Source organism: Malaclemys terrapin, chromosome 2 (assembly GCF_027887155.1).
Source record: "Malaclemys terrapin pileata isolate rMalTer1 chromosome 2, rMalTer1.hap1, whole genome shotgun sequence".
Classification (NCBI taxonomy): domain Eukaryota; kingdom Metazoa; phylum Chordata; order Testudines; family Emydidae; genus Malaclemys; species Malaclemys terrapin.
In genome coordinates, this window is record NC_071506.1 from 118,143,948 (window position 1) to 118,171,827 (window position 27,880).

Sequence of the window (27,880 nt, forward strand, 5' to 3'; positions counted from 1 at the left end):
TCTGAACCCACCACTCCCTCATGCCCAACCTCCTCACTCCACAGTCCAAAGGGTGCTCACCGCCTATGTGGCCTCCCCAAACTCTTACCATGCACCCTTGTTATGCAGAGTTGTATCAGGGCTATTGTAATAGGGCTCCCTGCATCAACAAGTGTTGGGGGAAGACAGGGGAAGACTGATATTTTTAAATAAGTCTAGTGCTATTGAAATGGACAGTTTCTAGCACCAGTTACAATAATTAGTTCATTATCATCTTTTACTGGTTGCAACTTTTGGCTGGATTAAGCCGCTTTCCCTTCACAGCTACAGAACAGGATGAGTAACAGACTTCGGGTTTCTCCTGTAAAGGAAAACTCTCCACTGGGCATGTCTCCTACTTGGAGGGGTAACAAAAACCTGGAGAAAGTGCAGGGAAATATTTCATGTGCAATAAAGTCCTTGATTACAAGCTCTATTTTTATTAAATATACCAATGTAGTCCTTTGAGATTGGAACATGGTGATTAATACATTTGAGGCAATTAGGCTTTAAGTCACAGTCCTTACATTTGTTTGGTACTTTCTGTAGCATGTACACACACTGGCACAGTTAGTCTGCTTTGAGGTGTAATTTATCTGTCTGCATTCTGAGTCAGTGAGTTCCCTCAGGGCACCTCTGACTACTTTACTCTCATAACCCTCAAGGTGTATACTGGGTGTAGTTCATATTTTCCTTGCTCTAGAAATCAAGTTACAAAGTAAAACTGACTGTGACCCTCAAAATCTAGCAGCCAGCAGTTCCCATTACAAGTAACAATACACTTTTCTTGCTCATGAACTGATAGTTAATATTCTATACCATTATCAGAGTATCTCAATTAAAATATAGTCACCAGGCTGCAGTTTCACAGCCATTCTGCTGAAAAATATTTTCATTTTTGTTACTATTAGAAGATTGGCGATCATCTCATGCTTGGGGGGCATGTCAAATGGGGACTGTCTCAAAGCCTGTGGTTTCTGAGCTCCGAGACCAGCTCAAACCCTGGGCCATTTAATAGTAAACATTTGAGGATTTTTAAAAAAAGCTACGGAACTGACTTTATTCCAACTTGGTTTGATTTATACATTCAATTAAGACTTACAAACCTAACCAAGTCTAAAGACTGTATGTACTGTTCAGTAACTTACTGTGCTGTTTGAGAAATTCCTTTTTGTATTGTGTTGTTTGACAACTAATTTATAATTATACACAAAAAAATCATTAAAAGAACATTATTAATGTTTCAAAATCAAACACTAAAAAAATGGGAAACACCAGAATTAAGGCTGATCCGCTTCATTTGTTGCAGGAGTTGGAATACGTGTACTATTTAGGGTGACCAGATCTCCCGATTTTAGAGGGACAGTCCATTTTTTTGGCTCTTTTTCTTATATAGGCTCCTATTACTCCCCACCCACTGTCCTGATTTTTCACACTTGCTGTCGGGTCACCCTAGTACTATTTGTAGTACTGGAGCAGGCTGCTCTAGGCACACCCATAACTGTAGGCCCTCCCCTTCAGGTAAAGGGGAGGAACCACTGAGCCCAGCCTACAATTGATTCTTGGGGCAACAAATGAAAAAACAGGCCTGGGAGTGAGATCAGAGGTAAAGAATGAGCGATTGAGAGGTGGATAAGGAGCAGAGAACCCCAGGCAGCACCAACTGTTCCTCAAAGGGGTCTAGGAAGTCAGTGGACATGGAGGAACTCTGCTCAGAAGCATGACTGGACAAGGGAACAGAAATAGGCCCCACAGTTGTGAAGCACTTCCCGTCAAACTTCCTCCTCTTGGAGTGATGGATGGCCATCTTGGCCAGTGTCAGGAGGAGGTCCTGTGACTTTGTGGGGCCACGGATGGGCTGTGCATAGGTCAGGAGATGTGAGCAAAAATGCAACCAGAACCTCAGTAAGAGGTTCAGGAGGAGCTGGAAGAGGGGCTGCAACCTGATGCACCCTATATAGATGTGCACCAGAGTCTCCGTCTCACTGCAAAAGGGACAGGTGTTGGGGGAGTCCTTGAACTGCACCAGGTACATGCCTGGGCTCACAGCACCGTGGATGAGCCACCAACCCGGTGGGCCATGGAACCAGAGAGGAGTACAGAGTGGCCCACTGAGGTTCCTCACCCTCTGCTGGTAGGAAAATGGATAATGAATCAGGCAGGGAATTGCAGGAAGAAAAAGTTTGGTCTCATGGTTAAGGTAGTTGAATGTTGCCCTGGAGAAATGGATTCTATCCATGTTTCTGCCACAGAGGCCTAGACCCTGAAAGGTATTAACGCACCTAATTCCCATTGAAATCAATGGCCATTCACAAATAAATTGTTTGCCTAAATGTACTAGAAATAGCCCCAATCTTACAAACACTTTTACAAGTGAAGTAACTTTACATACTGAACTCAGACTGTCTACATGCGCCATTGTTTGCAGAATCATTGTCGATACTGTTTTTATGATTTCCACACATTTGAAATTTCTGCTGTTCTCAAAGGCATCTGGGGAGAAAAAATCCAAAAGGTGAAATTGACTAAACAAAAGTAAAACTCACTAGCCTTTCTCCCAGCATAGAGAAATGCAAAGGGAAAAAAATTATCAGCATTTATTGTGAAAAGTAAATTATATTTACAGTTACTTTTAGATATTAGATTTTATTAGTAAATGTTGGTGAATGTCAGTTTCACCATACACTGACAAAGAGATGACAAAATATTTCCATTGATAATTGAAATTTACAGATAGGTAAAGCAAGAAAAAGGCTGCTGAGAACTTCTTAGAGTTGGATTTAAGGATATTTACTTTATATATTTAGATTTTGACGTTGACAATTTGTGTTTTAATCGTTGTACAGTTTTAACTTTTTGAATCTCAATGTCTACTGTCATTGAATAATTATCAGACCCCCTCATTGTCTGATTCCCAGGGCCGGCTCCAGGCACCAGCCCACCAAGCTTGTGCTTGGGGCGGCACCTGGAGGGGGGCGGCGCGGTGCTCCGACTCCGGCCTCTAGGGAGAGCGGAGCCCCGGCCGGGCTCTCCGCCCTCCTCCTGGGGCTCCGGCCGCCAGCAGAGCCGCGGCAGGCTCAGCGCCCTCTCCTGCCGCGCTGGGAGGAGAGCGGCGGGAGGCTTTTTTGCCTCAGGCCGCAAAAAAGCCAGAGCTGGCCCTGCTGATCCCCCTATCATTTCCAACAGTTGTAAAAATTTAAATCGATAAAAATTGAAAAAAATATTAAAACTGATAATTCTGCACAACTGTGAAAATCTAAATTGATACAAAAATACTTAAAAATAAACATTGATAATTCCATTGAAATTATAAAAATTGAATTCTGCCAAGCCTAGTTTTAATTATCTCAGAGATTAACACAGGTAATGATTTTTTGTAATTTAATTTTTCAACTGCCATTTTCTTTGAAATTATGCACATACATCTTCCAAGTTCCAACTATTTTGTATCTGTATAGGCTTCAGAGACAGAATGTTCTGGTTCAGCCTCTGGTCTTGCCTTTGACCCCTCTGGGCCTCCCCATCAGTTATACTTTATGTTCTGGTTATCTAATCTCCCTTCTTCAGCCACTCAGGGTGGTTTTGTAACTTGGCTTCTCATAGGTTTTTTGAACCAGCAAGCTGCAGGACTCTTACCCTACTGAATAATAGACATAATAGAGTAAATAATTCACATAGAAATAACCACATAACTCTATAGATCAAAGTCCTGTAACAATGTTCTTTTCCACCCCCCTTTTAATTAGAAAGGAACAACTATTAACCTTGGAACTATTCTTCATGTTCAAGTCTTTTTTTGCTCCTATCACTAATAAATGAGTTAATTGTGAAGGGCTTTGCATATTTCTGTGAAAAGTGCCATGTAAGTATAATTTGTGTTGTGGTGTAAACATGTTCACAGAACTCATTTACAAGGACATATGCCCAATGTAACAACAGTTATCCAACACAGCGTTTCCATCCTACCCCAGAGCTGGCTGCATTCCAGTGGTGGGTGAAAGGAGTTATAATTTATAAAGGGATGTTGGTGATCTTCCCGGAGGATATACATGATGTAAAATACAGCACTACCTCTGCTGCAGTAGTGACACTATCTTGGCCACCTGAATGGAGTGTTATTAGGCTGGATTCATTTTAACTCTACCCGTTTTTATTCTCCTTGCAATAACACAATGTCATATTCCAACCCATAGGGAATAAAGGAATCTCTTTATCAAATCACAGCGAATAAGCCATTTGCCTGTGTACACTTAAACAGCTTTAAGAGACCAGACTGATATCTCAATACTAGCCAAAACAGATACCCTAGCGGGACGTGCTTAACTGAAGAGACTCCAGGAGAAGGACGCCTAGCACGAAGACCCACTCCGATTCCTTTAAACTGGGGGTAACTAGAGTGAGGAGGAGAGGAACCAAAGCGATCAGAGGGGTGTGCGTGTGACGTGTGAGTCGATCTTGTGTCAAAGCTGCTACGTTCGCTGACCCTCAGTCCCCCCACACAGAGCCCCCCTGCTGCTGTTGGCTGACACCACTTCCACCGCCTCCTGTCTGAGCCAAACCCTGCTGCAATTCAGCGCAAGCTCCTAAATCCTCCTCCACTTTCCTAGCTGGAGCAGCAGCAGGAGGCGCAGGAGCTCAGCGGATCTGGCAGGGTGTCCAGTGAGCGCGCTGGATTTTCTCCCTCCTCTGCTGATCATGGCTTGAGCTCGGCTGCCGGTGGAGGTGCCCGGGGTGGGGGAAGGGTTGGGTCCGGCTGCTCCCTGCAGGGGGAGCCAGGCTGCCACTTAGGTCCCGGGCGCCAAGCGCAGGTGCTGCCGCTGTTACCTTTACCTCCGGGGGAGGGCAGGGGGCTGGCGTTGCAGGTTGAGGCTGCCGAGAGAGGCGCACGCGGAAGGGAGTGAGGAACGCTCCCCGCCCCTTTTCCCCGGTACGTGCAGCAGCAGGAGCCGAGGCGAGCTGCAGCCTCGGGAGAGAGGAAGAGGCGCCGCCACGCACTGGAGCGAGCTTCTCCCGGGCGCAGCGGCTCTCGGGGCTTCTCCCGCAGCCCGGCGGGCCCCGGGGTGGGGGGACTCGCCCCCCGTGGCGCGGAGCCAGATGTGCGGGGCCAGGGGCTGGAAGGAGCCAGCCAGGCGGTGCCGTGAGCTCTGCCCTGCGGGGCCGCTGCCCCCGGCTTGCCCGCGGGACCCGTAGCGGGTGCTGGGGCAGGGAAGCCGCAGCTTGGCCGTGCGGAGCGGAGGCGGCTTTGCAGAGGCTTCCCCGAGGCGGCTCGGCGCCGGCTGTGCGGGGCTGGGGCAGGCTCGGTTGCGGCGGCTGGCGGCGGGGGGGGTCTCGGCCGAGCGCGGCTTGAAGCGCAGGACAGGGGGGTCCCGGGCTGCGTGGGCGGCTCGGGTCGCCCTCCCCGGGCGTGCGGAGCCCGCGGCGCAGTCGGCAGTTCCGCGCTAGCTTTGAAGCGCCCGGCCCCATCCCACCCCCTCGGCTCTCTATGTGAGGCTCCCGGATGGCGATAGACCGGCGACGCGAAGCGGCTGGCGGAGGCCGGCAGTTGCCCGAGGAGAACGGGTCCCTGCCGGCCGGGGAGGCGGGCTCGGCGGCAGCAGCAGCGACGCTGGCGGTGGCTCCCCCCGCGACCGCGGAGATCCAGACCCTGCCGCCGCCTGCCGCCGGCTCCTGCAGCCCCCTGCTGCTGGACTACGATGGCTCGGTGCTGCCTTTCCTCGGCGGGCTGGGCTGCGGGTACCAGAGGACCCTGGTGCTGCTCACTTGGATCCCGGCCCTTTTCATCGGCTTCAGCCAATTCTCGGACTCCTTCCTGCTGGACCAGCCTGACTTCTGGTGCCGGGAGCCGGACGGGCAGGGCAACGGGACGGACAACTTGACCCGAGGGCTGGCTAACCACAGCCAGAGCAGCAGCGCCGGGATGCTGGGGGCCCCGGCGCTGCCCACCCCGCCGCCGGGAGACAACGCCAGCCAATGCCACTGCCACGAGTGGCACTACCTGATCAGAGCCGGTCTCGTCCAGAACGTCGTGAGCAAGGTAAGAAGCAGAGGGTCTCCCCCTTGGGCATCCCCCTCCCGCAGCGCCGCTCCCGCACTGCACCCCTGGCCTCTGCTCCAGGGCATTTGGCTTATTTGCAGTCCTTAACTTGTGCCAGGGCTGAGCCCCGGCACCTCTAGGCTTGGCCGTTCATAGCCCTGGTACCTCTGGGCTTGTTGCCTCAGTTATGAAAGTAAAAAAATTGCTTGAGCCCCAGCACCTAATTGCTTGAGCCTGGGCACTTCTTTCATTACAAATTAAGCACTGCTTATTTGTTCCTCCAAGCAGGGGCGCTGGAACAATTTATATAGTGGAGATACCTAGAGCCATTGAACCAAAATGTAAACGCTTTATATGATGGAAACCACTGAAAGCCAGGGGGTGCCTGAGTATCCCTAGTTCCAGCACCTATTTCTCCAAGCTCATTAACACAAACTAGCCTCACAACTGCATAGGTTGATCTGAGGGGCTGCAGAAGCTGGAGGACAAAATAAGCAAAGTGGGTTTGACTGTGGAATCGTTCCCCCCCCCCCCCCAGAAGGGATGCCCCACTTAAACTTCTGCTCAGACATCCAGGAGGGAAAGCAGGCTAGGAGGCAACTAGCCGGTGTCTGGGTCACATGCTTCTGAACTCTTATCTACTTCCTGAATGCCAGATTCTTTATAGGTTTGTTTTTCTAATGGGACTGGCATGAAGGAGATATATTATCGTCAGGTGTTGGTCAGAAGTTACACCCAGCTGTGTCATTGAACCTGACTCCTTAACTTGCACTGTTAACAGCTCTTGTTAATGTAATTCTGGGCCTCTCCTAAACACAATTGCCAGTATTGCCCATTTCTGTGGCTGTTTTGAACATGCATATACACAGTTCACTGAAGAATAGGTTGGCACCACTGGGCTTGTCATGAAACATTTGAACCCACACATCCAGAAGCAAAAGCAATCAATAACCCATTAGCCAGCTAGCCTTGAATAAATCGTATGCTTTGTATCCTGATGTACTCTTTGAATTAATGTATTTAAAACCTGAACCCTTTTCCCTTTCCTCCTCTTTCCTACCTAGTCCAATATTATAGACTTCTGTCTCAGGTTTATGTTTGAATGCATTTTTGTTGTTAAGTTACAAAGTCGCGAGGGTCAAGAAATAGGACATGGGGTCTACAGTCAGTGGTTTATTTACTGATATACTCATCTAATCTTCACAGTTTTCAGTGCTAGCACTAATCTCTCAAGAGCTACAAATCCATTGGGCTAATGAAAAGACTATTTTAAAATAACAACAAAGAGTCTGGTGGCACCTTAAAGACTAACAGATTTATTTGGGCATAAGCTTTCGTGAGTAAAAACCTCACTTCTTCGGATGCATCCGAAGAAGTGAGGTTTTTACTCACGAAAGCTTATGCCCAAATAAATCTGTTAGTCTTTAAGGTGCCACCAGACTCTTTGTTGTTTTTGTAGATACAGACTAACACGGCTACCCCCTGATATTTTAAAATAAAACCTTTCTACAGTTGTATCATGGTTGTCACCAAACAGCAAAAAGAAACACTTTTAAACAGAACCTCAAGTCATTATATAGGCCTCCCCTGTACCAATGCAGCATACTAAGTAGATCAGTTTTAGATTACACAACAAGCTTCTTTTCTGCAAAAGCTTTTGAGGGTTGCAGTTAGTGAAGAACGTAGGACGACTGGTATGCACTGTGAAATATAAGTATTTCTTTTTTGTTTTTAGTGAAGGAATAAAGGGAGACATGCATTTTAGGTATAGAAATCATTCTAGTCAAAAGGAAAAATGTATACATATAAATGCTTTATTGCATAAGGTAATCCTGTAAATTATAAATATGGTTTATAGTTAAAGCTACAATGAATGGATAGTATTTCCATATATGCTAATTAGCATATGTATAGGATCACTTTGCCTTTACACGTGATGAATTTTAATATGTTTGTTATTTACGTTAGCAGTGGTGCAAAAGTCTTTTTTGTACCATCTGTGTACAATTCTCATTGATATTAGTAAACAGCTGTAGCTCATGAGATATAAAATGAAAATGTTACATCATGATAGTTCCCTTAATCTCAAACCCCCAAAGCTCAGCAAAAATTAGTTCTCACATGGGAACTTTGTTTGGATTAACCCTGCTGCATTGCTTTCCTCAGTTAGATATGCAGTAATCAAATGACCAGTCTGGTTGCTCTTTCTTGCAACCAGCACAGGCTCATATTGGTTGTTGGAAATCATTTTAGTTTTTCAGCATGTCCCTTAAAGTGTACATGGTGTGAAAAAATCAACCAAATATAGAGCAAGCAAATAAACCCGAGAAAAATTCACAAGCATAATGGGTCAAAAATCTGTCATATCCCTTCTGCAAAGATGAACGTTTACTGAATTTAGTGTTATGTGATCTAAAACTGCAAATCTGAAATTGTGTTTGATGGAAACAGATTATCTTCTGTTATGACTGGAGACTGAGCTATGCATATGTTCTAGGGCAGTGGTTTTCAACCTGTGGACTGTGGACCCCCAGGGGTCTGTAGATTGTGTCTAAGATTTCTAAAGGGGTTCACACCTCCATTTAAAAAAATTTTTAGGGGTCCACAAATGAACAAAGTTTGAAAACCACTGGTCTAGGGCAGTAGTTCTCAGCCAGGGGTACACATACCCTTGGGGGTATGCAGAGGTCTTCCAGGGGGTACATCAACTCATCTAGATATTTGCCTGGTTTTACAACAGGCTATGTAAAAAGCACTAGCGAAGTCAGTACAGACTAAAATTTCATACAGACAATGACTTGTTTATACAGCTCTATATATTATGCACTGAAATGTAAGTACGATATTTATATTCCAGTTGATTTATTTTATAAGTTATGTGTTAAAAATGAGAATGTAAGCAATTTTTCAGTAATTGTGTGCTAGGACACTTGTATTTTTATGTCTGATTTTGTAAGCAAGCAAGTGAGGTGAAACTTGGGGGTATGCAAGACAAATCAGATTCCTGAAAGGGGTTCAGTAGTCTGGAAAGGTTGAGAGCCACTGTTCTAGGGCAAGCTCTTATACCTAAATCAGGGAGATAGCAATCCTAAAATACTGTGTGTGTGTGTATAAAACCTTATTAAAATGCTGAGAATCTTTTGAAACTTATTGTGAAGTTGACAATAAAAAGAGCAGAGAGCATTACTCTTTTATCCTGTAGGCTATAGCCGTGTTAAAAAAATGCATTCCTTGGAACAATTTAGCACATAGGGCAAATAGATTTTAATGGATAAATAAACAGCTGCAGTCCCTGTTGTCTTGTTTAATAAAAAACAACTTTAATAGACTTCAGAGGGTTTTTTTAAGTATAGTTTTTATTTTTGGTGTGTGTTTGCTTCTTAAAACTTGGCAGATTTTTCCCACTAAGCTGTAATACTATATAATTACAATTATGGCATTTTCTAAGGGTCAGGATGCCTTTTCAGTTTTGGTTTATTACAAAGGAATGGGGAAAACGCACACACAACAAAGCATCATTTCACCCTGGCTCAATCTTCCTCAGGTGAATCCATGGGAGTTTTGTCATTGACTTAACTGGGAGCAGGATTGGGCCATAACTGCTAATTCCCATATAGGTATTCCAGCTTCCTTTGTAAAATGGAGCTGCACTGACTTGTTCAGAAAGATGGATGCTCAGGTCTCCCTCTTTTTTCTCCCCTTCCCCCCCCCGGCAACTAAATAAACTTGCTCTTATCGCATAATGTTCCGATCTATCTAAATAGAGTTTTATGTAATGTATCTTGGACTAATATACACTCAGCTGTGTGGTAGCCAGGGGTTATATTGAAACAGCACACAGAGAGCCAAAAAAGTGTAAATAAAAAAGGCACTTTAACTCAGCCAGTATATCCCCTATTTTTAATCTGCGTTACTCCCAAGTAATAGAGGAAGAAAAGTGAGCTCTGTCACGTTCACCTACAATACCTCAGCCAAAAATTATTCATGTTTTTGGTGCAAAGTGTATTTTGAACTTCGTTACTTTTTGTTTTGTTGCTCTCTACTTGTTTTTTGTGTGTGTGTGTTTGGAATGCCACCTTCCTTTGTTCGTCTCTGGCAGTCAGTTGTCCATTTAATTAAATGGGTCACTTTAACTAGCTTCCCACCCTCTTTCCTCCGTCAAGGGATTGCAGCCTCTTGCCCTATGTTATGCCTGGGACTTGCAGGGTTGAGGTCTTGTCACTTTCAGCACAGCTTTTCAAGGTATCCATTTCTGCCTCTTCTTGGGTCTTTGTTGGTTGTAGTGTTGAGTTAGCTGATTGATTAGTCTGCAGCAGAATGCTGGTTTCCTGGGGCCATGCATCATTCCTTGCCTTTCTGATATTTTTCAAGAAAGGCAAAGCTGTTCCAGGCATGAACGAAGCACTGAACTCTTGACTGAGTTGTACAGGGAGCTGCTTTTGAAAGTGCTGTCAGTCATGAGGAGCTGGAAAGAGTAAAAAGGACCACACCGTTTATTATTTAATATTGTTGAAATAATTACAAAGATAAGCTAACTACATAATTCAACCACAAGAATCTCAATGGCCATATTAAATCACAGATCTGGGTTAATGTCCTGATTCAGTGCATAAATCATGGACCTTGACATGGTACTTTAATCTTCTTCTCTAGATGTATTTATATATTATAACAGTTGTTAAATGTTACTTTGAGAACTTGGACTTGTTTGTTTCTCACACCATTTACTTGTCTTGCCTAGATATCGGATGCAAATTTAGATGAGGGTACTTCCTGTTCATAAATGTCCTGGGCTGAATAAATTCTTGAGACAAAAAAAGTATCAGTAATTATAATATCCACCCCCTTATATGGTACTTTTCATCTCTAGATTTCAAAGCACTTTCCAAAGGAAGTACCATATATACTCGTTCATTAGCCCGTTTGTTTATAAGCCAACCCCCCAAGATGGATAGGTAAAAATAGCAAAAAATGTATGACCGTTTCATAAGCTGCCTCTATATTTCAGGGGTTGGCAAATTTTGGCTCCTGGCCCATTAGGGTCAGCCGCTAGTGGGCCTGGACGTTTTGTTTACCAGGAGCATTCACAGGCATGGAGCCCCTCAGCTCCCACTGTCTGCAGTTTGCTGTTCTCAGACAATGAGAGCTGCGGGAAGCAGCTCCTATTGGCTAGGAAAGGTGAACCGTGGCCACAAGGAGCCGAGGGGCTCCATGGCTGCAGATGCTCTAGGTAAACAAAACGATAATGTATTAGATATTCAATTCAGTGATTCCATAGAGTTTAAAATCATCAAATTTTGGTGTAGACCTATTTATAAGCCGACCCCCGCTCTTTGATGTGTCACTTTTTAACCAAAAATATTCGGCTTATGAACGAGTATATAGGGTAAGTAGTAGTACTCCTGTCAAGCTGTCTGGCTTTCCCAGTTAATCTCATTAGGCGAATAGGCATCTGCTTATCCTCTGTGGTATGGTTCATCCCGCTTAGTTGCTCAGATGTGGACAGATACTCTTCTATAAAGTCAGTTTCTTTATAAATTGGGCAAACTTTCTCCGATGCCCTTGTGTTGTGCAGGATGTACTCACTGGCTGGGGAAACTGCTTTTGCCAGCCTGTGAGCTTTCAGCTGCCTCGTGCATGCCCTGTTCTCAGCTTCCAGTTGATCCGTGCCTTTTCGGTCTGCTTTCTCCTCAACTTCTTCGTTGGAATTGTGACTTCGGTAGGCTCTCTCTTCCTTGTTGGTCTTGACTGCGTCATGGGCTGCCTCAGTCTCCCTGGTCTGCAGTTCCGCCATCTGTTTCTGGTGCTCGTGTTCTTCCTGGGCTGCCAGGTAATGCAATTAGGCCAGTTCCACTGCAGTGTTTTCCTCTGTGGTGCCTGCCTCTGCAGTGTTTGAGGCAGGAGGGTCCTTGGATGCCGAGTTAAGTTATGAGAAAAGCTCTTAGCATCTGAACTGGAATTTACTTTTTGTGAGATATTCCTCTCTTTACATAACTGTTCAAGTCTTTTCTATCAAGACCATCCTGTGATGGTGGTTAAATCACTGTGTCTCTTCTTTAGCTTTTAAAAACTCTCAATGCCAAGTTTAAACTTTTAACAGCGCTGGGTTATGATCTATAAACCCAGTTGACTTGTGGCATATGAATCCTGCCAAGGCTATGCCAGTGTCAAGCTGTCTGGAATGGCTCAGGAGCGTAAGTACCAACCTCAGGGCAGACCGTTAAGAAGAAGGGCACACTTTCCAAATTGGTTGTGAGTTCTATAATTAGATTTCATCAACCAGGTATCAGGTGTGAACTCCTCAGGCACTACAACAGCCTCAGCATGGACTCACAGACAGTCCCCTTGGGCACTCCTATCCATCTTGCCCAGACAAGCTTGCCTTTGTGATAGATGGTCCCGTACACTAAAAATCACAATTATATTCAGATTACTCCCAGTCCCAAAGGACAGGTCACTTACTCCAGTCAGTTTACTCCTGGGGGAATTCTGTGCCAAAAAAATTTAATTCTGCACACAATATTTTAAAATTCTTCAAATTTTGTCAAAATAACACTACATAATCATGCCAGTTCCAATTATTTTGGTAATTTATTTCAAAATACCAGTCAGCAGGTGTTTCTGTAACAATACAGACAGAGAAAAATACCCCCAGGAGTAGAGAGTTAAAGAAACCCCTATGACAACCCAGTTCTTTTTTCTCTGCCTCTTCCCCCCCCAGAGCTCAACCGGGGAGCCAGACACCCACAACCCCTCCCCCCCAGCCAATATATCTGAACTTCCTCCTCCCCCAGAGCACAGCCGTTGGGGGGCCCCCCAGTCCAGATACCTGCACCCCTCTCCCCCCAGAGGCCAGCTGCAGGCCTCCCCAACCTAGATATCCGCACCCCCCTCTCCCCAGATCCCCTTGCCCAGATACCTGCACTCTCTCCCCCTAAGCCCAGGGATCCAGAGGGAGAAACAGCCTGCTGCTCCATCCCAGGCTTGTGTGGAGTTTCCTGCACACTGCTGTCTTCTTCCCTCAGAGCTTGTTGGGGAACTGCAGTGCTGGGAACTCTCTACTCCCCCCTGCCCCGCAGTGTCTTCTAAGTGCAAGCTGGGCTCTGCCAGGTCCAGCAGCCCCTTGTGGTGGCCAGAAGCACTGCAGCCCATTTCTGTGGCGGGCAGGGGGGAAATTGTCTTAAAAAAACATTAATTTCTGAAAAATTCTGCATTGTGCAGTGGCGCAGAATTTCCCCGAGAGTATCAGTTGGAGGTTAGATCTCACACCAAAGACAATACTTGTAGCCAATCTTATAATACATTAACTAAAGATTTATTAACTAAGAAAAAGAAATTAGTTATTTAGAAGGTTATAGCAGCTAAACATACACACACAAATGAGTTAACATCTTAGGTTCCAAAAGTTACCAGTCTAGGGTTCCCTTGCGTAGGCCCCTCCCAAGCAGCACAGAGATCCAGTTTCTTTCTGTCAGGGATTTTTATTCCCTTCCCCCAGATTCAAGCTGATGGGATGAGTCCTTGTGCACATCTCTTCATGTCTTTTGTTCTCTGATGTTCTACAATGGTTTGTCTGGTGTCTATGGGCCGTCTTTTGTTGGGCAAGATCTAACGCTTCCTGTGGCAAACTAGTATGTCACACTTGGTAATGCTTTTCTCCTGACTGGAGGGGGGATTTACAGTTTGAGCAAACACTTTTATAATTACAGAGCAAACACTTAAATATTACTTTATAACACAGGATACAAATATTATAAGTGAGATTAATGCATCTTACAAACATTTCATGAAGTCCAAACACTAAACATATTTTTATAAACCAAATACCTATTGTACCAATCCTAACACAAAAGTGAGCCAAACTGGTTTCCAGGTAGGCCTTTGTAAATATTTAAGTGATGCCTAGAGGCCTTGGCAGGAGCTAGCACCTGGTCTGTCAGTGTCACTACCCCCATTTTACAAATGGGGAAACTAAGGCACAGAACACTGACATGATTTGCTTACGGTCACCATAGCATTAAGGAGGAATGCTGTGGCATTACTACAGTGAAGTGAAATAGTTTAGAGACCATGCCACTTTTTTGTCAGTCAGATGAAATAAGTTGAAGCTGCCATGTTTGTGAACGTATCATGGGTGGTGAGTTCTGAGGACCAGCAGCAAATCAGTCCAGGTATTTAGGTAATGTATAGCTACTGAGAGCAGTGTGCCAATAAAAACAGGCAGCTGCAAAGTTTGGGAAGCTCCAAAAGGAGTTTGGAATTTGCTCTCTTCTCTTTAAAGCCTGGATCTGTTAACCTTCTGGGCGCTCTGCAAAACCCATCTTTAATCCCACAGCTCTGGAGATAGAATTGAGATAACTTGAAGGTTTCACTATGTTTTGTTTGTTTGTTTTTTTTTAGTTGCCCTTCTCTGTACTTTTTCCAATTCTAATATCTTTTTTGAGGTGGGTTTTTTGATCAGAACTGGAACCAGTATTCCAGATGTGGGTGTACTATGGATTTATATAGTGGCATTATGATATTTTCTGTTTTATTTTCTATCTCTCTTCTAAGGGTACCCAACATTCTGCACTTTGAACAAATGTTTTCAGAGAACGAGCCACAATCATTCTAAGATCTCCCTCTTGAATGGTAACAGCTAATTTAGACCCCATAATTTTGCACATAGAATGGGATTATGTTTTCCAATGTGCATTACTTTGCACTTATCAACATTGACTTTCATCTGCCATTTTGTTGCCCGGTCACCCAGTTTTGTGAGACCCCCTTTTGTAACTCTTCAATCAGCATTGGATTTAACTATTTTGAGTAATTTTGTTTTATCTGCAAACTTTCCCACCTCACTGTCTATCCCCTTTTCCATATCATTTATGACTATGTTGAACTGAGATGGTCCCAGAATAGATCCTTGGGGACCCCACTCTTTATCTCTCTCCACTGTGAAAACTGACCATTTATTCCTAAACTTTGTTTCCTATTGTTTAACCAGTTACTGATCCCTGAGAGGACTGCCTCTCATCTTGTGACTGCTTACTCTGCTTAAGAGCCCTTGGTGAGGGACCTTGTCAAAGGTTTTTTGGAAGTCCAAGTACACTATATCCAATGGATCACCCATGTCCATGTATTTGTTGACTTCCCTCAAATAATCGTAATAGATTGGTGAGGCATGATTTCCCCTTACAGAAGTTGTTGACTCTTCCCCAATGTATTGTGTTCATCTGTGTGTCTGATAATTCTGTTCTTTGCTATAGTTTCAACCAATTTTCCTGGTAGTGAGGTTAGGCTTGCTGGCCTGTAATTGCCAGGATCTCCTCTGGAGCCTTTTTAAAAAAAATTGGCATTACATTAGCTACCCTCCAGTCATCTGGTATCGAGGGTGATTTAAGCGATAGGTTACATACCACAGTTAATAGTTCTGCAACTTCATGTTTGAGTTGCTTCAGAACTCTTGGTTCTGGTGCTGGTGACACCTCTGTTCCTCAGATTTGTCATCTAAAAGGAATGGCTCAGATGTGGGAATCTCCCTCACATCCTCTGCAGTGAAGATCAATTTAGCTTCTTCGCAGTGGCCTTATCGTCCTTGAGTGCTCCTTTAATACCTGGATCGTCTAGTTGGGCCACTGATTGTTTGGTGGACTTCCTGTTTCCGATGTACTTAAAGAAAATTGCTGTTAGTTTTTGTCTTTTGCTAGTTGCTCTTCAAAATAAAGTGGTTCTTTTTGCTTGTTTCTTTTTTTTTTGGGTTTTTTGGCCTAACTATATTTTTACAAAGCAACAGAAGGTCCTGTGGCACCTTTGAGACTAACAGAAGTACTGGGAGCATAAGCTTTTGTGGGTAAGAACTTGCACTTGCATCTGAAGAAGTGAGGTTCTTACCCACGAAAGCTTATGCTCCCAGTACTTCTGTTAGTCTCAAAGGTGCCACAGGACCTTCTGTTGCTTTTTACAGATTCAGACTAACACGGCTACCCCTCTGATACTATATTTTTACACTTGACTTGACAGAGTTTATGCTCCTTTCTATTTTCCTCAGTAGGATTTGACTTCCAGTTTTTAAAGGATGCCTTTTTTAGTCTCTAACCACCTCTTTTACCCTGTTGTTTAGTCATGGTGACTTTTTTTTTCTGTCCTCTTACTCTGTGTTTTTTTTTTTTTTTTTTTTTAAATTTGCGGTATATATTTAGTTTGAGCCTCTATTACTGTGGGGTTTTTCTTTTAAAGAGTCAGTACCCAGCAGCTTGCCACATTAACTGGTGTTAACAATTACTTCACTTCAAACACAATACTAGAATAGTGTAGATTAAAATAAAACAGGTTTATTAAACGGGACATAGTTTAAGTGATGCCAAGTAAAAGAAATAAAGGTAGAGATGGTTACAAGCGGATAAAAGTGAAAACATGGGTCTAACAGTCTAAAACTTTATTTAGCAAGGTACAGTCTTTGCTTAAGATGGTTTCTATCAACCATTATTCTTTGTCCAGCATGGCTGACTGTTTCTCAGTCAGACCTTCCACGAAGTACGAGGTGATGGTTTCCCTTATTGCCTTAGGTCCCTTATATTCCTAAATAATTGTCTTGGTTCTCAAAATTAGGAAGGTCTCCTGGGATTCAGTCTCCTGTGTCTCACTCGGGTGCAGGAGCCATTTTAATTCTCATTTTTTCTCTCTCTCTCTCTCTCTCTCTCTCTCTCTCTCAAGCCCTTGCTGTTTTGCTTGATAGCTTTGTTTATAGCTAATATGTAAATTGAGGTAAACACACATTCCTTTGTCTAGAACAGACCTGTTTATTACCTTTACCTAGGTTAGGCTGTTGTCTTAAACATGTTCTAGTAACATTTTACAGAGGGAATTCACAACTTCACAAATAAGTTGAACATGCATTTTACAATGATATTAATGACCAGTGCAGTACTAGTTTTCAAATGATGCCTCACAAGGCATATTTTGTACAAACATAATTGCAGTAATGTTTAAGGTGTGAAGATGGGGGTGCTTAGGGTCACACAGTTCCAGGAGCACTCACCCTGTCACAGGGGTGCTCAAAACCTTGCAGGATTGAGCCTTTTCATACCTGGGGAAAACAAGGTGGGTTTTGCAGCATGCCCAGATGACTGACTAATATGGACTCAAGCAAGCTAGGTGGGGAGAGAATGGGTGTTTGGGCACAGAGTGGTGGGGAAGGGAGTGAGTTCCAAAGCTTGAAGGCATCTCACAAGAAACCTCTGCCAGCATGTCCTTCCTTATTAAACTGAGGGTAGTCGGCACAGTCCTCTCTGCTACTCTCAATTGCAGTAGTTTCACATCAGGTGAGCCTTCATGTAACAATGTTACAAATCACTTAATGCCTTTATAGGCTATAACACCTTGCCTGCCACCCAGAAACTAATCAGTAGTTGGCACAGATGTGAAGCACAGGTGTCATGTGCTCTGTATGATACAACATCCTGCACCCACTTCGTATCTGAATAGTTTCAATGTATAGCTCCATTTATAGTTATCTCAATGTGATAAGGACATAGTAGGTGATGGTCCCAAGGTGTACTCATACAAAAGAAATGATCATTATGTCCTTTCTGGCCAGAGATGGAAAAAATATATTTTTGGCCGATGCTGTTCTCTGTGTATTCAGAAGCAGACCAAGATCTGATAAAATATCTAAATTACGACCTTTTTTGCAAAAGATGAGTTCACGTCTTTAGTCAGGAAATGCAGATATAATATTTGCCACTTCTGGCTGCATTCTTCAAACTGCCAGTGTTATCTCAGTCTAGTCAGGGTCAACTCTCACAGGTAGCCCTCATTCAGCCTCTTAAAGACATGGGTTCATTGTTTCTGCCGCACGAGCTGGGTTGGAAGTGATACAAATGAAAAATAATTTCTGTTCCAGCTTACTTCTTCACATAGCACAAGAACATGAAATTAATAGGTAGCAGGTTTAAAACAAAAGGAATTTCACATAACACACAGCCTGTGGAACTGGTTGCCAGGGGATGTTGTGAAGGCCAAAACTATAACATGGGTCAAAAAAGAACTAGATACGTTCATGTAGGATAGATCTATCAATGGCTATTAGCCAGGATGGTCATGGATGCAAAACCATGCTCTGGGTGTCCCTAGCCTCTGTTTGTCAGAAGCTGGGAGTGGACAACCTGGGATGGATCACTCAATGATTGCCTGTTCTGTTCATTCCCTCTAAAGCACCTGGCATTGGCCACTGTCAGAAGACAGGATACAGGGCTAGATGGACCATTGATCTGAACCAGTATGCAGGGCCGGCTTTAGGCCGATTCCCCGGAATCGGGCCCCACGGGTAAGAGGGCTCCATGCCTTAGGCTCACCCAGCGGCGGTCTGCTCCAGCAGCATTTTGGCGGTGGGGGGGGGGTGGGTGTCCTTCAGTTCTGCGGAAGATGCGGAGCGGACCCCGTGCCACCGAAGACCCAGACCGCGGAATCAGGCCCCGCAGGTCCTAAAGCCGGCCCTGCCAGTATGGCTGTTCTTTTGTTACCTAAATATTAAATATGCAACACACTATCTCTCACTAGTTCAACAGCCTCACATGCACATTGAGTAGGAAGAGTGACCAAACAAGTTCCTGCAGTACACAGGATGAGTTCCAAAATTACCCTGAGAGACCTTGAGGAAAGTAAGAATGATCATTCATTCCTGTGGAGGGGCTGCAGATGTGTCAACAAAACCTTATATTTACAGTTAGCCAAAACAGTTGACAGATTAAGAATTGGTATGGGTGCTGCTTTGTGCAGTTTGATACTTTGACTTTAGATGTGTACAGAGTCATAGTTGAATTCCCACCAGATCGTTCCAGAAAAGTTTATGCAAAAACAGCTTTTATAGCAATTACTGCCATGGAGAAAAGGTTTAAAACTATTTATTTTTCTTTTACAACAAATGAATTTTAAAACTACAAAACACTATGCGTACTCTGAGAATTTTCAAGCCATCGTGAGCAATTCACACAGAGAATTAAATAATCTCTTAAACTTGTTTCAACTAGAGGGCATGTGGAGAGTCAAGGACCAGGCTAAATCCACAAATCTCCTTTTATTAGAGATTTGAGGAGATAGCAAAATTGCATGCTCTGAAGATTTTCTGGAATTACTGCTAAAGATTAAATGTGATGATTCAGTGTCTTTCCTCACTGTTCTATTATTGGTCATCAAGGTACTAACATAGGAAACACGCAAAAAGCAATAGTGATTTGTGATGATGACTCAAATTAGTGTATGGGATTTGGCCAAATGAGGCAAATCACGAGGGTGGTTACTTTGTGCATCCAGAAATTTCAGAATTACAAAGATGTTGATGGACAATTCTGTATAAACATAAATAATGAATTATTTTGTGTTTGGTGTTGAAATCGTGCATAATTATCTGGCTGAACTACAAATACTTGTTGGTGAGCTAATCCACCATATTTATTTTTTTATTTTGGCTGTTTTGGGATCGAAATATTTTTAAATGGTCAATCTGGAAAATATAGAATTAAACTTTTAGTCTAATGCTGCCATTAGAAATCAGGCAAATCAAGAGACTTGTATATTTAATGCAGATTAATATTATTTTTTGCAGTTATATAAATAATTAAAATTTGTTGGCTGACCTATGTCCTCAATATAAAATATTTCAGACCTGAGAATCATGATTTTAACCTACCATAAATCTTGTAGTATTTATGATGGATTATTGCTAGTATTTGTTTAATTCTTCTCTTCCATATATCATATTCTGTTTAAATACGTTGAAATCTCGCTTCAACCTATTTAGACTTAATACAAAGATATAAATTGTATGAAAGAATCTGTATGAGACCTCCAATTTTTTGGATGGATATATTGCATTGTCAAGTGTATATTAGAATTTTTCCTACAAAAAATTAGAGACTTAATCATTTATTTTGCATAAGCGAACTGTTCATTGTTGTGATTAGACAGTTTTTGCATGCCTTTACGGTGTTTAATTACCAGTTCAAGTTCAGGCTATCTAAAAACATACTTCCTAGTTGCTCTAGTGACTTTGCTTTATCTTACTTTGTGGCTCATAGCTGACTGTCTTTGGTTTTAAGAAAGGTATATTGGGGAGGATAAGCTATATTTACCACAGAGCTAGACAGGGTTTTCTAGCTTATCTTCATTAAGGTGACAAATTTGGAGGCAGCTCTGTCACTTTTGACAGAGTAACGTTGAGGTGAGATTTTTTTTGGGTGGTCAAATTGTCAATGCAACTTTGTTTTCTATTTAATAAAATCAAGAATATTTCTCATTTATTGTGATTTTTTGCGATCTTCCTTTTTTTTGGTTCGCCTTTAGAAAATTTAAATTCATAATTTGGTTCTGTTAAAGCAGTTAAGTGGAACTAAATGTAGAAAATGCTTTTGTGTACGTTGGTTTCTGCTTCCCTATTAGAGTATGTTCTTTACCTTTCTCTCTGTCTCACTCCATTACATGGTCTGTGCTTGGTACAAGTATTCTCTCACACTCCCTCAGTTAGTCTTTCCTTTCTTTCTGCAGTGTTACCTGCATACTCTGGGTAATTGTATAATTAATTAAGCTTGCTGGGTTCCTGACCTATGAAAGCTTGCTGTTATGGAACATGATCTAGTGACTTGGAAAAGAGCAGAGATGACCTACGTCAAAATAAATTAAAGTTATAAAAATGCATTCTAATGCCATTCTAAGTCATGGCATCAGGTTTTCAATTTGTACACTAGATTCTAACAGATTGGCCTCTTAGGATATGTCTAAACAGCAATGAAACATCCGTGACTGGCCCATGTTAGCTGACTGGTCAGCTCTGGGACCAAGCCTGACTGTCTAATCTGCAGTTTTATAGCCCCACAGACCGAGCCTTGCAAGCCCAAATCAGCTGACATGGCCAGCCACAGGTGTGGTTTTTTTTTGTTGGTAGTGTTGAGGAGCCTCCAGCTGCCCAAACACCAGAGCTGATTGGGGGGGCGGGGGGGAGGGGAAGCTGGTACAAATTACCGGGGCCCAGTGGTCCGGAAAGGGGCCCAGGGCCCAGCTTCTCCTCCCCACCCCCCATCGGCCCTGTTTAGCCGGTCCGCCCTTGCTGGGGGGGCCTGAAAATTTTTTTCCACCAGGGCCCGAACCTGCTCTCGGCAGCCCTGTCAAACACTAAGATATACACTTAACTTTATGCATGAGTGGTCCCATTGACTTAAAAGGGATAACAGCCTACATCATATATACTTTGAATATCTTTGACACCCCTTTCTAATGAATTTTGTCTAAGTAGGCTCCTGTAGCCTCACATTCCAATTACCTTTTTTTCTGTTAATGTCAACTAAAGGGGGGGAAAAGGAAATCTGAACAAAAATAAAATTGGGATTGAACCATACCAGATTATGCCCATAGTCGTAAGCATAGTATTTAATGTGGGGTGAAATTCACCCTGTGCAGAGGACTAGTGCAAAGCATTTGCTCCACTTAAGTCCCATGTCTGCTCTTGTGCTGGCTTTCTTCATGGGGGCGGGAGGGGAAGGAAACTTTTTTTTCCCAATGTGATATTATGAACTCTAATAAAATAACATTTTTACGGTTCTATATAGGTTTGTGTGCCACCCTCATCACTGCAGTGTCTGAGCACCTTCCAGTAGTGCATTAAATGTTGTCACTAACATCTCTCATGTGAGATCGTTCTCTCTCTCCTCCTCTCCCCAAGGGGAGAATTGTGTGCGTCGGGTAGTGTTTCGGTGGGTTTTTTTGTTTTCTTTTTTAAACAGAGGGCGTCCCAAAGGGGCTGGTTATCTTGCTGAATTAGAAGAAATGGACTTATTTATATTAAGACTGAAAATGATGCCAATTTCTGAAATGAAATTGTTTATATCCACTAGCAATAAAGTAAAAAAATAAAGAATGCTAGTTAAAATAACCAGGAATAATATATACTGGCAAACATGACCTAATTAAATGGAATTAGTATTGCAGTATATGATGTGACTTATCTGAATGACCCTGCATTTGTGCACACTTTTCAGAGTGTACTCTGGTCCTCCCAAAAGATCTCTCAACTCCAGACATTTCTTCAGAGTCTTATTTCTGATTGAATGCCTCCTCTCTCTGGCTCGACAGCATTTAAGAACTGCTGTATCTCCTCTCAGTCCTTCTCCAGACCAAGGTTCTTGTGCATTTATACAACGCTGCAATATCTGAGTTGCAAATATTACCAAGGATTAAAAAACAAATAAAAGCCAAAAAAACGTGGGTTGGTGATAGTTTTTATAAAAACTTCACTGTACACTCACACACCAATTTTTAGGTCAATTTAAACCTGACCATCTCTGTTTTAAACCCTTTCACATTAAAAAGGAAAATTCTACCATGCATAAAAAAATAAATGTTGAGGTTTTGGGATATACTTGATTTTTTTTTTAAACTGAGATCAGGAGTGAAATTTGTTTATTGAAAAGCAGCATCCAACCATAGGAATTACTTTTAAAAAAATTATTATTTTTTTTTGCTAACCATTATTTTCTTAGGGCCTGATCTTGCAAATACTTATCTTCATGAGTAATTTTAGTCATGTAACTATTATGCCATTGAGATAAAGGGTTCTACTCACACAAGTAAGATTTCCTCACATGAATAGGTGTTTGCTGGACCAGCTCCTTAGTTTGCTCTAAAAATCAGGTGGAATATTTTGATCTTTTCCTAGAATTCAGCAAAAACACTTTAAAGTGTTTGGTATTGGTAACCACATTTGGTTCTGTCTTTGGGGGGGTCCTAGATAGTTTTCCTCCCTTCCCTTTCTCTATTCTCCTTCATTCCAAAAGCTGTAATCTGCAAAGTACAAGAGAGCTGTCAATTCTTTGGGTCATAGTATTGAGAGACACTTAAAGGATGAAATAGAAGGCATCAGTTGAACTCAGTTGGACACTCTGACGTTCAAAAGGTCAAGCACTTCTCATCATGAATGGTAAATGTGAAAATAGATCAAAGCCTTGCATTACAATTGACATTTCCAATCTTTCTGCTGGTATTGCCATCTTTCTCTGGAAAGAAGGACATGTTTTTGAGAGCACTTCTGAGAGCCCACTGTAAGAGAGAGCAAACTGGTTTCTATTCCACTCCAACTCTTTCTAGGTTGTGAATGTATGGATTCACTAAGCATTCACTTGTCTGGAAAATGCTAGCATTCAAAGGGTTAAAAACTTGTTCCGCAATCGGATGAAAAGAGATCGCTAATGTTTTAGTTAAATATTAACACGTTAAATTTTAAGGTTCTCTTTATGATTGTTAAACTGGTATTAAAACAGGTCTGAAAACTTGTTTAACTTTATACCCAGTTGTCACAAAAATGTTTTGTTTAGAACAATGGTCATCAGCAGCTGAAAACTTAGCAATAACAATTGTAAAACATTGTTTTCCGGTACTTTCACAGTTGACTCTGGGTGATACGTGCTTTTGCTCCCAGAAATTTCATGGTGCTGGGATGAGGGAATTGGCTGAAGTTAACTTTTTTTTTAAAGACGTAAGGATAAATCAGTTTTGTGATACTAGAGTGTCATTTTCATCTGAAAAAACTGTAATATTAAAGATGCATGATTACAGCATAAAAAGACTGGATTTCTTTTCATGGGGGAATGGGCTGAGGGTCAAAGGTACTTTTCCCCCTGTGTTTTTTTCCAACTGATTGCTCCCTGTGGCATGAGGTGAAATAAAACAAAAGAGAAAATAATCACCTTAGAAACTCAGTGTTCAGTTATTTGTGCAACACAATTTACATCCTTTGTTTTTGTAAACGTCCTAGATAAGATACACACAGAAGAAGAATTCACATAAATGAAGAATTCCATTGAACTTTAAAGAACACAGTAGCCTCTGGCCTAATGGCAAAAGAGCAATGTTCAGTGCTGCTGTGTAGAAGGAGCCATGGGTTCAGGAAGTAAATGTCATCTGTTTACTTTCTGGGCTGGTAGTGATTATACAGATCATAAAGAAAATGGCAAACTTGTGCCTTGATCCTTCCAACACTTATGTACATGCTTAGCTTTTAGGCATGCATGTGAGTATTTGCAGGATTGAGGGAGTGGTTTGGTAGAAGCACACAATATTGCTGACCTTAAAAGTTCAAAAATAATGAGTTGGGCACTAAACAATCATGAAATTAGCTTAAGAAACATGATTTTAAAGATAATTTTTGGATTGTTTTTATTTGCCTTCTGGATTTAGGTTTAACATTTTTGAGGTTTTCTCTGAAAGTATGTGGACGTGAGAAGTGCTTTTTTTAACCGAAGTAATGTCTCCAAACTTAACAAAATCACGGCTTGGGCTTTAAGAAAAATACCAAATATTGCAAAACTTGGATTGAAATCAAATGGCAAAATACCCAATACTTTTGGGGGAATTGGAACACAGGTTTCTGATGTTCATGGAAACTTAAGGCAAAATTATTTTAAGTGACTGTGTAACGGGCTCAAACCTGGGACCTCAGGAACTAAATGGATGAGCTAAAAGCGATATGGCTCTGAGCTAAGGCTGTAGAGCAGACTCATTAATCTCTCTCTAAGTGGTCTTGGTGTCGCTAGATGGGACAGAACACCACACTCGTGTGGGTTACAACTGTTGTAGGCCTCATGATAGATCTCCCAGGGCTTTGATGTTAGGCCAAGATCAGTGTTGACTTTATTGAGATGAAAAAGAGACTGTGATCCTATCAACTGAAGGGCAAGTAAAACAGAAGTGGAAGTCTCATATTTTGGGGTGGGTGAATTCTAAGATGCTTGGAGGTAAACAGATATCCCTGCCTCCAAAAATAAACAGGAGGTAACAGAGAAGTGGGAGGTTGATGAATGCCACTATGATTAATTTAATTCCTTTAAGCATTTAGAGCACTGTTTACAGGACATATGATTTAACAAATCAATATTAATAATGATTGTGTAATTAGTGAACTTTTTTCCTTGTTTCTCATAAAAAGCATGCCAAATCTGTGATCAAATGTATTTACCTCTTACTGGGGCTGCAGAGCAACAAAGCTGCTAATAGCTGTTCCCGATAAAACTGAAACCTAAGAGTAGCTGATCTTTAGTGTAATACTACTAGAATTTCAGAAACTTTTACATGCCTGAGATCTTGCTGGGCTGGTCAGTGGATTGTTTGAGGATTTTTCTACAGCATAGGTTTCCAAGATACTGATATTGAGTTATCAGGGAGTTAATTTTTATAAACTTCCCAGTGTAATTGGCACAGCCATGGAGCAAAGGTATTTTTCCTGCTGGCTCAAGAGTAAGGGCATGGCAACACTTGCAGATGTAGAGCGCTTTGAGTTAAACCAGCCTTCGTAGAGCACAGTAGGGAAAGTGCTGTAGTCTGTCCACACTGAAAGCTGCCAGCGCACTGGCGTGGCCACATTAGCAGCTCTTGCAATGGCCACAGAGAGCAGTGCATTGTGGTAGCTATCCAACATGCAAGTGGCTGCAACATGCTTTTCAAATGGGGGTGTGGTGGAGTGAAGTGTGACAGGAAGTGTGTTGTGTGTATGGGGGGGGAGAGAGAGTAGGTTTATGGGGGGCTGAGAGCATGTCGGGGGCTGAGAGCATGTCAGCATGCTGTCTTGTAAATTCAGACAGCAGCAGACCCCCCCCCCGCCTGCCTGCCTGCCCCCCCCCCCCCACAGACATACAACATTCCACAGTAATGGTTGCTTTGTCTCGGAGCAGATAAGCATGCTGGCTGTCAAACGAAGCTTTCAAAGGGCATATCTAAAACAATGACACGAGTGGCCACTTGACTTAAAGGGATTATGGAACGTTTCCGGAGGCTGATCAGAGCGCAATAATGCAACACCTTGTTCACACTGACGCTAGGGCGCTCCAGCGGGGGCACATCAAACATTATTCTACTCGCCGAGGTGGAGTACCAGGAGCGCTCTAGCCATGGAGTCAGAGCGCTTTACATGCCTTGCCAGTGTGGACGGGTAGTTAGCTAGTGCATCCGGGGCTCCTTTAATGCGCTGTAACTCGCAAGTGTAGCCAAGCCCAAAGAAAAGGCTTATTGTATTAAAGTATAGACAGGAATTCCACTTCTCTTGATAGCTGTTACTAACTTTAAACTTTGTGTAGAGCTTGTATGGGATGCAGTAGATTGCTGCATGCCTGAATGTACTAGGTTGAGGTGTGACATTATGCCCCATATTCTTCATAGAAATATTGTTATGAATATGGCATAACTAAGATGTTTTATGCAAGATGGGTCATGTGAGGTATCATTGGAAACATTAGGATTTACGGAATATGTTTATCAATATTCATAACTTCAGATACAGAAATATGTAACCATTACAACTGTGTATCTATTTGGGGAACACCCAAACCAGACAGTATGCAATCAGCCTGGATGGGCCATTGGGAAGAACAATAGGACTCTGAAGATACTAATCTCCCTCCTTCCTGACAAGTTTCCTGGGATGATGATTTGACACTGCAGGGTCATGTGATCATGTCACCTGGTACAGGATACCATCTTGAAATGCTGGTACTCTTCCACAGGAAGGGGATGGGGGTCAAAACTGGGAAACAAAAGATTCCCACCATATGCAAATCCTATTTAAGGCTGGGCAGTAAGTTAATCTGGGCTCTTCTCCATTGCCTCCCCGCCCAAGAAAGAAAACTGCTGAGAACACCTGAAGAAACAAAGGAACTAAGCTGGGGGAGGCAGGCGCTGAGTCCAGGTGAAAAAGGTCCGGCTGTAAAAGGAATCCCTGGAGATTTAAGCTGCAAGCAGTGCAGTTTTTACCTTCAAGAAACTTTGCAACTAGCTTGAAACAACATTTAGGGTGAGAAATTATTTGTAGCCAGTATTCCTTAGTGTATTAAGTTTTTTGTTTTATGTTCTCAGTAATCTGCTTTGTTCTGTTTGCTATCCCTTATAATCACTTAAAATTTACCTTTTGTAGTTAATAAACTTGTTTTTTGTTTACTCCAATACTCAGTTTGTGCAATTCTTAACTGGGGAGGGGGGGCGCGAGAAAGGGCTGCATATCTTCCTCCACATTGGGGGAGGGAGGGTGAATTTCATGAGCTTACGCTATATAGATCTTTATACAACGCAAGACAATATAATTTTGGGTTTACACTCCAGAGGGTGTGTGCACCAGAATGCTGGGCAATTCCCTGAGCTGAGTCTTCCTACACAGAGCTGATTGCAAACTGTGATTCTACAGCTGGGTGAGTCCCTACCTGTGTGTGTGCTGGAAGGAGGCTTGAAAGCCTGTCACAGCAGCGCGGAGTAAGGGGTACCCAGGCTGGTGGGACAGGTGGGCTCAGTGGGACCCCAGCACATCAGGTGGTACCCGGAAGGGGGGTCCCGGGGAAATATAACTTGTTTTTTTTCCTCCTGAACAAGGAAACCGTATCTCGGCAATTCTATAACTGGGGATGAAACCACAAGATCAAATACAGTACTCTAGAGTAATGCAATTGACAAATCACAGAATCTAACAAGAACCATAAAATCAATAAATGACTTGGAATTGCACTATTTTTCCATCTCTCTAGCCACAATAGAGACAGAGCAGATAATAATAGCTTTTCTCAGAGAGAGCCTGCAGTATTTGTAGCATGTTGAAGGCGAGCTGTAGCTGATGTGTTTTATTTACCAAGCTTGGGGGTGGGAGTGCAGCCTATAGAACCTACAATAATGCATCTGTTTTAAAAGACAGTGATTTTTATTGCTTATATTGGTTGGAAATGGGGTGATGGGGAGCCCCATATTACTAAATAGCAGTTTAATGGACCATTCAATGTAAAATGATTCACTCACACACACACACACACACAGCTATTTGGGCCT

At 42.7% G+C, this 27,880-nt stretch overlaps 1 protein-coding gene across 4 annotated transcripts in view; it reads left to right on the forward strand.

Moving 5' to 3' along the window:
- Positions 1 to 2,631: 2,631 nt before the first annotated feature.
- SLC22A23 (solute carrier family 22 member 23) overlaps positions 2,632 to 27,880 on the forward strand; it is a 181,542-nt gene continuing 156,293 nt past the window's right edge. Inside the window, exons 1-2 of one of the 4 annotated variants that reach the window (XM_054017565.1) lie at positions 2,632 to 6,052; positions 26,695 to 26,910. In XM_054017565.1, coding sequence (XP_053873540.1) covers positions 5,516 to 6,052; positions 26,695 to 26,715 — 558 coding nt within the window. In that variant the 5' untranslated portion in view covers positions 2,632 to 5,515 and the 3' untranslated portion in view covers positions 26,716 to 26,910. Of the gene's footprint in view, positions 6,053 to 26,694; positions 26,911 to 27,880 lie in introns of those variants that run through there. The other 3 variants (XM_054017564.1, XM_054017562.1, XM_054017563.1) reach the window with 3 other exon arrangements.